Genomic DNA, 12,500 nt, shown 5'->3' on the forward strand with positions numbered 1-12,500 from the left:
AGCACACATGAGTGAATATTAACGAATGCAAGCAAATATAATTTAACCCAAGAAAAGTTTAAAATAGTGCTAAAAGGCAAACTTATTTCTGTACATATGAATTCATACTGAATCAAGATAAAAAATGGATATGTGTGCCCATCAAACACTGAAGGGTCATATAAAGCTGATGAAGCGCTGCAGAAATACACGTGACTTCATCTTCTTGACCTCTTCTATCAGACACAACTATGAGAAGCCGACCCCGATCCAAGCCCAGGCCATTCCGGCCGTCATGTCGGGTCGCGACCTCATCGGCATCGCGAAAACAGGAAGTGGAAAGACCATCGCCTTCCTGCTGCCGATGTTCCGGCACATATTAGACCAGCGGCCGCTAGGAGAGGGAGAAGGACCCATCTGTAAGTCCCACCTACCATCAGGCATAACATTATGACCAATATTGTGTTGGTCCCCCTGACCCGTGGAGGCATAAGTGATGAACCCGACCCTAATGTGACCCGCTCTTCTTCTTCTTCTCCTCTCAGCCGTCATCATGACCCCCACGCGAGAGCTGGCTCTGCAGATCACCAAAGAGTGCAAGAAGTTCTCCAAGTCTCTGGGTCTGCGTGTGGTGTGTGTGTATGGAGGAACGGGCATCAGTGAGCAGGTGTGTCCGCCTCTCGATGACCAGAACGCTTCCCCTGACCCAGAGCATCTGCTGTAACTGTGTTCTGACCCGCAGATCGCCGAGCTGAAGCGCGGAGCAGAGATCATCGTGTGCACACCCGGGCGGATGATCGACATGTTGGGCGCCAACAGCGGTAAGAGTGTGTCTGAGCTGCTCAGGTGACCTGCAGAGGATTGTTCTGGGCTCAGTTCAGCGTTCAGATATCTCAACATGACTTTACGTTCTTCTTCCTGTGAAACATTTCTTCTGCTATGTCCATTTTAAGGCATAGATATGGAGATCATGTAGTTATGATGCTGTATATTTGAACTCTTGGTTGCTTCGTGATCAAAATCCCTTCCAAATATCCCTGAAACTGATTCTTATAAATAGAGTTAATATTCCTGGGCAGTGGTTTTCCTGCCACTCAGAGAGGTGTTGTATAGATAGAAAGAAACCAGATACAGCTCTTGCTTCAATGTGATGTATTCTTCAGACATTCCCCTTTAAATACAAGAAGTGTTTAACTGTGTGCAAAGAGTCTAACATTTGGTTTTCAATCATTGAAAATGGGCAAAATTCAACAATTTGATCACAGAGCCGCATTGGGATCCCCATATCTCTGGGATTGAACCATATAGAGCCTTACAAGTGAAGATTTCAAGAGTAAAGTTTATTAAGAACCAGAAAGTAAACTCATATTGAGATATCTTTAATACTTTTTGAAGTTACAGTCACCCAAACTCTGGAAAAACAGCATTTATGGCACTCAGACAGGTCTAATTGTTTTTCTTCTTCAGATATTCCTCTTTAAGAGAAAGAAGTACTCGTATTTGGTTTTTGACCACTGAATCTGGCCCTTGTCAAACTCGCTCATAATTCCTCTTTGACCACACGAGTACTTTCTCTAAAAGAGGAATATCTGAAATGTGTTCATTTTGCTCATGGAGCCATATTGAGATATCCATATCTCTGGGACTGAACCACAGATGGCCTTTAAAATGAAAACCCTAAAAGAAACCTTTGTTGAGACCCAGTATCTAAAAGGTTATTCAGATATCTTTAATAATTCTGGAGTTACAAGCACTCAAACTTGAGGCAAAGACCCAGCAGAAGTGCTTATTCTGCATGTTTGAGCGCTCTGTGTTGGAATATAATGACACACAGATTGATAAAGTCAACAGATTTCACTAATAGATCTACCAATCTCTGAGTAAAGCCAAAATAATGATGCTACCATGTTTATAAAGTCTTGTTTACACCCCTGTGATTTGGCTCCAGATCTCGGGTGGAAATTCTTCCACCAGAGAAAAAAAGCTCAAAATCAAGATATTAGTCTTGTGGTTGAGTTGAGGTCAGACAGTGACTCGCTCTGGTCTCATGCCGTTTCTCTCCTGAGTGTGTGTGTGTGTGTGTGTATTGAACCTGGAACAATCCTCGAAGCGTTCAGCTGTACGTGACTCCTTCAGAAATAAGGTCAGCCATAGGTAGGCAGATGTCCTCGTTTCATTGGCCGCTGTGAGTGAGCATAGAGAGCAGGTTTGGTTTCCACACATGCGAGGTAATCTCTAATATGCTTCTTTCATAGGTCCCGCTCTGATCTGAGGCGGCTTCCTCTCATTTAATGTATGATGTGGCTCTTATGAGTTTTACAGGTTCTGCGTTGCTCTGAGATGGTACGCCGAGAACGTTTCGATCAGTTGGCCCACTCTTGTTTACGAGGAGTAATTTGTCAGTAGAGTTTGACCCTGTTAGCTTGGAGCTCTTCATGGACTCTGCTAAATCTCATGTTGTGCTGCCCAGGTCGCGTGACGAATCTGCGGAGGGTCACGTATGTGGTGATGGATGAAGCCGACCGGATGTTCGACATGGGCTTTGAACCGCAGGTCAGTCTCTCTCCGAGTGAACCGTGGCCTTTGGAATGACTCGAGGATTGACCGCTCGATGTGTGTGTGTTTCAGGTGATGCGGATCGTGGATAACATCCGGCCCGACCGCCAGACCGTCATGTTTTCCGCCACTTTCCCGCGGTCGATGGAGGCCTTGGCGCGCAGGATCCTGTCCAAGCCCATCGAGGTGCAGGTGGGCGGCAGGAGTGTGGTGTGTTCAGACGTGGAGCAGCACGTGGTGAGTCCCGCTCTTCCGAAAGCATCCTGGGAATGAGTGTGTGTGTGTGTGTCAGTGAGGAGCTCAGGCTGTGTGTGTGTTTGACAGATTGTGATCGAGGAGGAGAAGAAGTTCCTGAAGCTGCTGGAGATTCTGGGGCACTATCAGGAGAAGGGCTCGGTCATCATCTTCGTGGACAAGCAGGAGCACGCGGACGGCCTCCTGAAGGACCTGATGAAGGCCTCGTACCCCTGCATGTCCCTGCATGGAGGTCCGCTCACACACACTCTGTGTTTATTCATCTGTACGGTTGGGAATCGTGAGGAATTTTCCGGGTCCGCCTAACGATTCTGGTTCCATTAAAATTATTAACCAAATAGTGGTAAAGGAAAAAGACACAATACGCAACTCAAACAATCCTTTTTGTGTTTATTACTTGCTCTAAAATTAATTTACAGGTTGGCAATGTCAAAAAAGTCCTGTACTGTACATATATTACAGTATTAAGCCATTCTTGCAACACATTTTTTTTTCAAATGAACACCTCTGAAATTGTCTTATTACATTTTCTCTCTCTGCCTCTCTGCCAACCTGTAAATTAATTTATATAGTCTCTGAATAAAACCAAGTTATAACTGAGTAGATATAACAGCAGTCTTCCTTAAACAGTGAAAACATTGCGTTTTGAGGTTGATTCTGTGCTGTTGGTTGCACTCCTGGAAGCGGCAGGCAACGTAATTAATATTCATGAGGAGGTGAGCCAGGGTTGCCAGGTTTTAACAACAAAACCCGCACAATTGCTACTCAAAATTAGCCCAAAACAAGCCAATCGCGTTTCAGGGGGGCTTCTCCGGTAAGATTCGCATTCCTGGGGCTAAATATCACACAATTGGGGTCGCTTCAACCCGCGGACATGGAGCACAGCCCGCGGCAACAGTGATGAAGCCCAATTCCGCAGGAAAACCGCTGATTTGGCAACACTGGCTGTCACTCGCTATTAAAGGGTTAGTTCACCCAAAAATGTAAATTCTGTCATTAATTACTCACCCTCATGTGGTTGGACACCCGTCAGACCTCCGTTCATCTTCAGACACAAATGAAGATATTTTAGTGTAAATCTGATGCTGAGAAAGGCTTCAGATAAGCCTCCATTGACATTCAGTACATTTACACTCACAAGACCCATAAAAGGCACTAAAAACGTCGTTACAAAGTCCATCTCACCACAGTGACTCTACAATAATTTTACGAAGAGACGACAATAGTTTTTGTGCGCAAAAAAAAATCTAAATAACGCCTTTATCCAGCTTGTTCTTGTCTTCCGTGTGTGTCTCCACGACGCATGCGTGAGAATATGAGCAGATCCGGCGTTCGGACACATGACCCAGAAGAGATTTGTTTACGAGCAGAGGAAGACGCGCGTATCTCAGCTGTTGAATTCTACATTGATCGTGCTTTAGGTCTCGGTGTAGAGCTCAAAATGGGGTTAGAGTGCGCATTTCATGGATTCCTGAACGCCGGATCTGCTCATATTCTCACACATGCGTCGTGGAGACACACACAGAAGACAAGAACAAGCTGGATAAAGGCGTTATTTTGATTTTTTTTTTTTTCGCACAAAAACTATTGTCGTCGCATAGTAAAATTATTGTAGAGTCGCTGTGGTGAGATGGACTTTGTAATGATGTTTTTAGTGCCTTTTATGGGTCTTGTGAGTGTAAATGTACTGAATGCCAATGGAGGCCTATCTGAAGCCTTTCAGAGCATCAGCTTTACACTAAAATATCTTCATTTGTGTCTGAAGATGAACGGAGGTCTGACGGGCGTCCAACCACACGAGGGTGAGGAATTAATGACAGAATTTACATTTTTGGGTGAACTATCCCTTTAAACATGAAGATAATAAACACACGACTGCGATAAGATATGGTGTATTGAGTTCTTCAAGCCTTTTCGGTTATGTTCATAATAATAAAGTATTCAGTGCTGATGGACATTCTGAGATGAGAAGACACATCAGCTCCACTGACGATATGAAGTGAGTTATAACGTTGTATTTGTTTGGACAGGTTTATGAACGCTTCGCATTACTAGTTTGTGAAGATGTCGACTCAAACTCTCAGAGCTTTCAGACGGAGCAGCGTTTCCTCCTGATCACTGACACACTGGGCATTTGTTTATTTCACTTAAATCGCAGCCTTTGCGCTTTCATAATCGCACATAAGCCAAATCACGATTGCGGTTGATTTCGGTTAATCGTGCAGCCCATGTCACTATAATGAGAGTGTGTGCTCTTGCCCCAGGCATTGACCAGTACGACAGGGACAGCATCATCAACGACTTCAAGAACGGGGCGTGCCGGCTGCTGGTGGCCACCTCAGTGGCTGCTCGAGGCCTGGACGTCAAGCACCTCATCCTGGTGGTCAACTACAACTGCCCCAACCACTACGAGGACTACGTGCACCGCGCCGGCCGCACCGGGAGAGCCGGAAACAAGGTGAGTCTGAGCGGATCCGCCGCACGCTTGACCCGTCAGAGAGGAGTGTGGCTCACGTGTGTGTGTGTGTGTGTGTGTGTGTTTCAGGGGTACGCGTACACCTTCATCACCGCAGACCAGGTGCGGTACTCCGGAGACATCCTCAAAGCCCTGGAGCTGTCCTCATCACCCGTCCCGCCGGAGCTCGAGCAGCTGTGGACCGGCTTCAAGGAGCAGCAGAAAGCTGTAAGAGCTGCTCTACACGCGGGGCAGAGTGCTGGGGTCACCGCTCAGACCCCGGGCCAGCAGAGGCAGGAGTTAGATTCATTAAAGAACAGTGTACTGAAGAATAGTTTGCAGTTTCATCAGCTTCAAGTCTCACAAGGAGTTCGTAGGCCAGTCTCCCCGCCTCCACCTATCATACACTAGAGATGCCACAATTCTCAATATAATATTGAACCGTTCGGTACGGCATTCACGGTTCAATACGCGCTTGTGTTTTTTTTTCGGTTTTGCATTGAATTAATTTTTTTCTACACATTCTATGATTTGCCTCCATGCCAATACTGAACAACGACACACATTCCCATCACAGGTTAGTGTTAGAGTTATACTCACAGAACACTAGAGTTATTCACTATCACCAAAGTTCATTATTTGCATGCGTTTTACAGCCTTGCCGGCTCATTCGCGGTTTTAACATGCGCTTTTCAGAGCGCGCACTAAACGCCTCAAACACGTGATTACTGGACTAAGTAGTCGTCTTAGTGCGCTAATACTGTCAAATACACACAAGGTTAACATAAACACAGTCGGTTATGTCTAAAGTGAAAGTAAAATCGTGTGTGTGTGTATATTAGATGAGCGCAGGTCTTTAATTGACAGCGGCGCAGCCTATAGTGAACACGCTGGCCTTAAAGGGACAGTTCACCTCTAATGTCATTATTTACTCACTCTAATATTGTTATATATAACTAATACAGCAGCTTTAATAAGAATAATGTATATTTTATAGTGAAGTCTGTGTAGTGATTTATTTTTACATTTATTCATTAAATCTCATACTTAAATGCTGCTGTACAGCTCTGAGCTGCCAGTGTAAATCTTTATATATATTTATTTTATATTATACAAATACACTAGGAATGAGTACAAGGGTTTTTTTTAAGTAAAGTTTTAAGTTTAAGTAAGTTTTTCATTCTTTTAAGTAAAATAAAGAAACTAGTAGAAACTAAGAAAAAATAAATCTTTTTTCTCCTTAACCTCTTGCTGTTCCTGTCGTCTAAGAATAGAATAACAAAAAACTGATGTGTCAAGCCATCAGAACCAAACCAAAAACCAGTGGTTAAAAACCGAAGTGTGTATTGAACTGTGGACTAACTGTAGTGTTGCATCCCTAACACATACAATTTCTGAACAGTTCTACTGTTCTCAAGGTCTAACCACGTCATTATTGTCATGTGGATTATTCTGATTGGCTCAGAGAAGATGGACAGTCTTGGTAAATTTCCACACATTGTCAGTTAATGAGATTCACGTGCACAGATATCACTTGTTGACGCTTTCACCCCGGAATTAGGCACGAAATGACCTTCCAGATTCTGGAGCAGCACTAGCTTGACCAGAACCACAAGCCCCATTCCCATAATCCACCTCCACTACTGATCTGAAACACAGAATACTGCGCACACACACACTCTCTCACACACACACACACACACACTCACACACACACACACACACACACACACACACACACACACACACACACACATGTTTGTTTTTGTGAAATGTGAGGACATTCCATAGGCCTAATGGTTTTTATACTGTACAAACCGTATTTTCTATCCCCTTACACTGACCCTGCCCCTAAACCTACCCATCACACACACACACACACACACTCACACACACACACACACACACACACTGCCCCTGCCCCTAAACCTAGCCCTCACAGGAGACTGTGCAGTTCACTTTCTGTGAAAAAAAACTTGTTCTGTGTGATTTATAAGCATTTTGAAAAGTGAGGACATGGGGAACGTCCTCATATTTCTCCCTCTTTTTGTAATACCCATGTCATACCCATGTCATTATACACATTTGTGTCCTGATATTTCACGAAAACATGCCCACACTCTCACACACACACTTAACCAACCACTCACTCACTCACACACACACACACACACACACACACACACTCTCTCTCTCCCTCACTGTGGTGTGTGCTGTGTTCCCGCAGGAGGGTAAGAGCATCCGCAGCAGCAGTGGGTTCTCCGGCAAGGGCTTTAAGTTTGATGAGACGGAGCACGCTCTGGCCAATGAGAGGAAGAAGCTGCAGAAGGCGGCGCTGGGCCTGCACGACTCCGACGACGATGATGCGGCTCTGGACGTGAGTGAGAACAGCCCTGACCTCTGACCTCTGACCTCCAGAGCCTGACTGAAGCCCTCTCTGTCCTCAGATCGACGAGCAGATCGAGAGCATGTTCAACTCTAAGAAGCGAGTGAAGGACTTCTCTGCCCCGGGCGGCTCCGCGGCTCCTTCCGTCGGGGGGGGCGGCTCCATGAGCTCCGGCTCCGGCCCCGCGGCCCCATCAGCTGGAAACATCCAGAAGCTGGAGATCGCCAAGAAGCTGGCGCTGCGCATACAGGCCCAGAAGAACCTGGGCGCTGAGGCACAGGTGAGCACACACACACACACACGCACACACACTCACACTCACACTCACACACACTCACACACACACATCAAGCCACTTTATCATGTGATGTATGAAAACCCATCACATGATGAATTTTACCTTTTGCAGCTTGTGATACCATATTAGGGTAGCTGGGGCCACGCCCTTTTCAGATATATTTTTTAATTTCTTTCATGGCTTGATCCGATAAAGTGAAACCCGTCTCATTTTGTCATAAACAAAATATCGCATAATTATCGCGAGACTTACGATATAATATCGGGCAACGTGATCTCGCGATAACGATATTGAATCGATATATCGTGCACCCCTAGTTGTTTTAAGCAAACATTTAACCCAACCACTGGGTTAAAACAACCCAATTGCTGGGTGAGTCCATTTTCAACCCAACTTGGTTTATTTTTAACCCAGCATTTTTTAGAGTGTAGGGTTCGGCAGAAACTGAACCCCATCAAAAAGCCCAATATTTGGCCGAATCTGAACCCGAATCCTTGTCTGAAACACAAGTTATGGTTCTCTAAAGTCGGCTGATCGCTATGATTTTTAGGAACGGAATTGAGAAAAACGTGTTTAAATAACCGCCACCCCCTTTTTTCGCTAGGAATGAAAATGCACAATCCAAACTTAGATTAATTCAAGCAAGCTGTGGAATATAGACCTGAGGTTGGTCTAGTTTTAAAGAAGACACTTGGCAGATTATTGTGGATGTTAAAATAAATGATGAAAGTAAAATAGAAAAAGTTTAAGTTTATGAAAATGAAAAAATATATATTTTATAATATGTATTTTACAAAACAAATTTTACTCTAAAACTACAAGACAATCAGAGCCAGTTGAAAGGTTTAGGTTGATATATCAAAAAATGAGCTTTCAGTGAGAGTCTGTTTGTGTGCAGTACCAAACCTTTCCTCTAGATGGCTCCATTACTGACCATATAAGGGCGCCTCCATTTCCATTAGTTTGAGTGATCTGAACCATATACATCCATCATTTTCATACAGTTTATGAAGTAGACATCCTATTCAGAAGTGGTACAGTCAGTTTAGCAGTATTTGATTTGAATTCAACCTCTAATAAATATAAAAGAGCATGTGCATTATAGCTCACTGCTGCATCACAAATGGCAAATCTATATATATTTTTCCCTCCATATTTAAAACATTTCCAGAACTTTAATTCTTTACAAATCTTGAATTTTTTCCCGTGTTTATCACTATTTCAAAATAAAGGTCTGAACTAAATATGAAAAAGCTGCATCTCTACACAAGCTAGCTAACGTGGAGAACAGCTCTTTCAGTAGTGAAATGTTTAGTATTGTTTATCATGGGCTGTCTGTGAACTTGTGGTGTTTAGATCACCGCTAGTGTACGTTTAGAGTAGCTAGCACAGCTAAACTAACTGCTCTTCAGAAACTTCCTCATCTCCGGGTGGGAAATAACCCATGATATGATGGTTTAGGGCTCTGACATCAGCAGGATTCAGCAGATTGAGGAGAGCGAGATCAGTTACTTCTATTATTGTTGTATGAATGCGCTGCTCCATCATGGGGGCTTAAGCCAGTCATGCTAGCAGACCTCATTTACATACTTGCTGAAGTTACAAAGCTCTTATCAAAGGCAAAATCATACTAGAAAAGAAAGGTTTCTACATTGTGTTTATTTGACAGGATTATGTAAAATACACATTTCTGAAAGGACTTCAGTTAACATTATTAGCCCAACTATGCTTTTTTATGCTAACTAACATCATTGTGGAGCGTTAGCTATGTGTTAGCGCTGTATCATCAAGGCTATGGCAACTTGGTGGATAAATCTATAAAAATCATTTGACCAATCATACTTCATACCAGTGTTCATTTTGACAGCAAATTTTGATTTAGTTTTAGTCATAGTGTTTTGACTATAACATTTTAGGCATCTGAATTGTTTTAGTCTAGTTTTAATTGACTATAATAAGATTTGAGTAGATTCAATAGACTAAACTTCAGCTCCTGTGGTCTGAGAGGAAGCTTTCTGTGCACTTTCACACTCATCCACGTCTGCTCTTCTGAATGTTATCTTCTCAGTATGACTATAGTTGTGCATCTGAGAACTTCCGCCGTCTATTTTACCATCAATTGATTAGTGTTCAAAAAATCATTGAACGTCATGTGATCCTACAAGAGTGATTACTGATAGGCTGACTGCACAAAAACAATAAAACAATCACGTTTTAAAGAAGAAAACAAATCATCCTCTGACTTTCAAAGCAGCTACGACTTTCTACTTCGAGGGCCTTGATAGAAATGTAGTGGAGTAAAAAGTACGATATTTGTCTTTCAGATGTAGTGAAGGTAAAGTCATGAGTTTCCAGAAAAAATGCTACTCAAGGAAAGTGCAAATACTCAAAAAGTGCAGTCCTCAAGTAAATGTGCTCAGTTCCTGTCCACCTCTGCTGTAGTTTACATGGGACTGGAGGGAAATGTGCTTTGATTCATCTGTATTCTACATGTAATGGTTTATTTTGATGGGTGAACTGTCTTTGTGTTAAGAGAGCGAAAGCTATGGCCTAATATGATCAAAATAAACATTAGAGAAAGACGCAGCCGCTATAAATCGCTATTTTGCTGCACTAAACAAGTGAATTTTGCCAAGATATTTTTAGAAATTATAGACAAGATGTTATAGAATAATAATTTAATGAAAACCCAATTTTGACCAAAAAAAATGGACATTCAACCTATTCTTCGACTTTTCTGAAAACGTTCCTGTTGTTTCTTGAAGTAGAGACCAGGAGCCTCATTTATAAACGTTGCGTACGCACAAAGGAAGGCGTACGCCGCTCTCTACGCAATAATTGGTATTTATAAAAAGCAAACTTGACGGGAAAATGTGCGGTCCTTCACGCAAGCTCTGACCCAGGCGTACGCACAAAAACGGGTTAAATGAGAAATGGCGAATTAACACATATAGAATGCAAATTAACACATATTTGCAAAAAGAAAAGTGAAATATGTTCTGCAATAATATTGGCATGTTATGCAATTCATCCTCATAAATAATATGGTAAACAGAACAAAATAATGTACAAAACTGATATTCTCGTCAATGTGTCCGTCTGGCGGAGCAGATATAGATTCAAATAGGAAGACAGACAGACAGATAGATAGATAATTAGGGAGATATATAGATTGATGTAGGCTATTCATTGTCCACTGGGGAAAGTTGTTTTCATAGTAAAAATTTCTTCATCAGCTACGGAATCATGGTATTCATGCATATGCCTTTAGTTTGTTTTATTTTTGATAAAATAACGTATAACGTATGTCTCAACCATTCAGAAAGCTGCAAGACTTTCCATTTGCACTGAACTAGCCTATTTCCCATTTCCACGTAGATTATAACCGACATCTGTAGCTTGTCAGATGCAATTAAATGGATGGAAATAAAATGCCCCATCACAATGCGTAATGACGCACAATGGTTGATATTGCGCTCTTAGAAGATGTGGCAAATGGAAGGATTCGGAGTGAACGCATCTTCAGACAGCAAGAAGACTTGCTGGCAAACGAGGACACACTCAGGCTCTTCTCATCTTTTCCACCCCGCCAACGATAACTTCTACTTCACATTGAGTGAGGTTACGTTTTTTTGATTTCATCTCTGTGTTTGCCATGATTTCGCAATTGATGAATATTAACTTGGGGGCGTTTTGCGGACTATTTATAGGTGGGCGTGACATGAAGCCGCAAAAGCTACGCTACATTTAGAATTGATTGTGATTTATTATGGGAAAACTGCGTAGGATGTGCGTGCGCACGGTTTTATAAATCCGAATATTTCTGTGCGTACGCACGTCCTATGTTTCATCCGTACGCCACTTCTGACGCAAATCCTACGCAAAGTTGTATAAATGAGGCCCCAGGAGAACTTGGATAGGTTTTTCAGCAGGATTCTTTATTGAGAAAAACGTCCTGTCATTCCGCTGAGGTCATCAAGTCTGACTAAAGCCAGTTGAACATTGTATTTGATCTACATTTCAAGGGGAGGGATTATACAGAAGGGGAGGAGACATAGGAAAATAGAGACACACCCCAAACATTCCTGTCTCATCAGCCGTAATTCAATCAGCATAACGGTGTCACTCAAATGCAGAGATGCTAATCCAATCACTCAGGCAGTATTGCTCTAAACTTGTCATAGTAAATAGTCAGGAAGTGCATAAAGACAAAAGACTTAATGTCTCAAACACTTACACGGCCTGACGTAATCTCCTTAGAACTTCCTCAAGTTTACTTCAAAATGTAGAACACAAATATAGATAATGTTTTCAGTTATATTCTATTACATTGGGACCTAGATATAACAATGGATACATTTGTAATCCAACACTGCGCGACACCCGACGGGTTTTGCCAGATCGCATCACATATGATGAAGGACTGACCTGATTGGCTCAGCCCAGATCATGTGACCCTGAGTGTGTTTGCTGTTGGTTCAGGATGTGATGCAGCAGGCCACCAATGCCATCCTGCGCGGCGGCACGATGATCGCGCCCTCGGTGTCGGCGAAGACCATCGCGGAGCAGCA

The 12,500-nt window shown here is 42.9% G+C and overlaps 1 protein-coding gene across 1 annotated transcript in view; it reads left to right on the forward strand.

Annotated features, from left to right (window-relative positions):
- The window catches only part of ddx46 (DEAD (Asp-Glu-Ala-Asp) box polypeptide 46), a 30,174-nt gene that overhangs the window by 12,969 nt on the left and 4,705 nt on the right, over positions 1 to 12,500 (forward strand). The window contains exons 10-20 of the mRNA XM_079835933.1: positions 223 to 398; positions 525 to 646; positions 722 to 800; positions 2,450 to 2,532; positions 2,608 to 2,772; positions 2,860 to 3,022; positions 5,055 to 5,248; positions 5,336 to 5,473; positions 7,473 to 7,622; positions 7,693 to 7,911; positions 12,412 to 12,500. The exon at positions 12,412 to 12,500 is cut by the window's right edge and continues 130 nt beyond it. Coding sequence (XP_079692059.1) covers positions 223 to 398; positions 525 to 646; positions 722 to 800; positions 2,450 to 2,532; positions 2,608 to 2,772; positions 2,860 to 3,022; positions 5,055 to 5,248; positions 5,336 to 5,473; positions 7,473 to 7,622; positions 7,693 to 7,911; positions 12,412 to 12,500 — 1,578 coding nt within the window. The remainder of the gene's footprint in view (positions 1 to 222; positions 399 to 524; positions 647 to 721; positions 801 to 2,449; positions 2,533 to 2,607; positions 2,773 to 2,859; positions 3,023 to 5,054; positions 5,249 to 5,335; positions 5,474 to 7,472; positions 7,623 to 7,692; positions 7,912 to 12,411) is intronic.

Source organism: Gobio gobio (genome assembly GCF_949357685.1).
Source record: "Gobio gobio genome assembly, chromosome: 14".
Lineage (NCBI taxonomy): Eukaryota > Metazoa > Chordata > Actinopteri > Cypriniformes > Gobionidae > Gobio > Gobio gobio.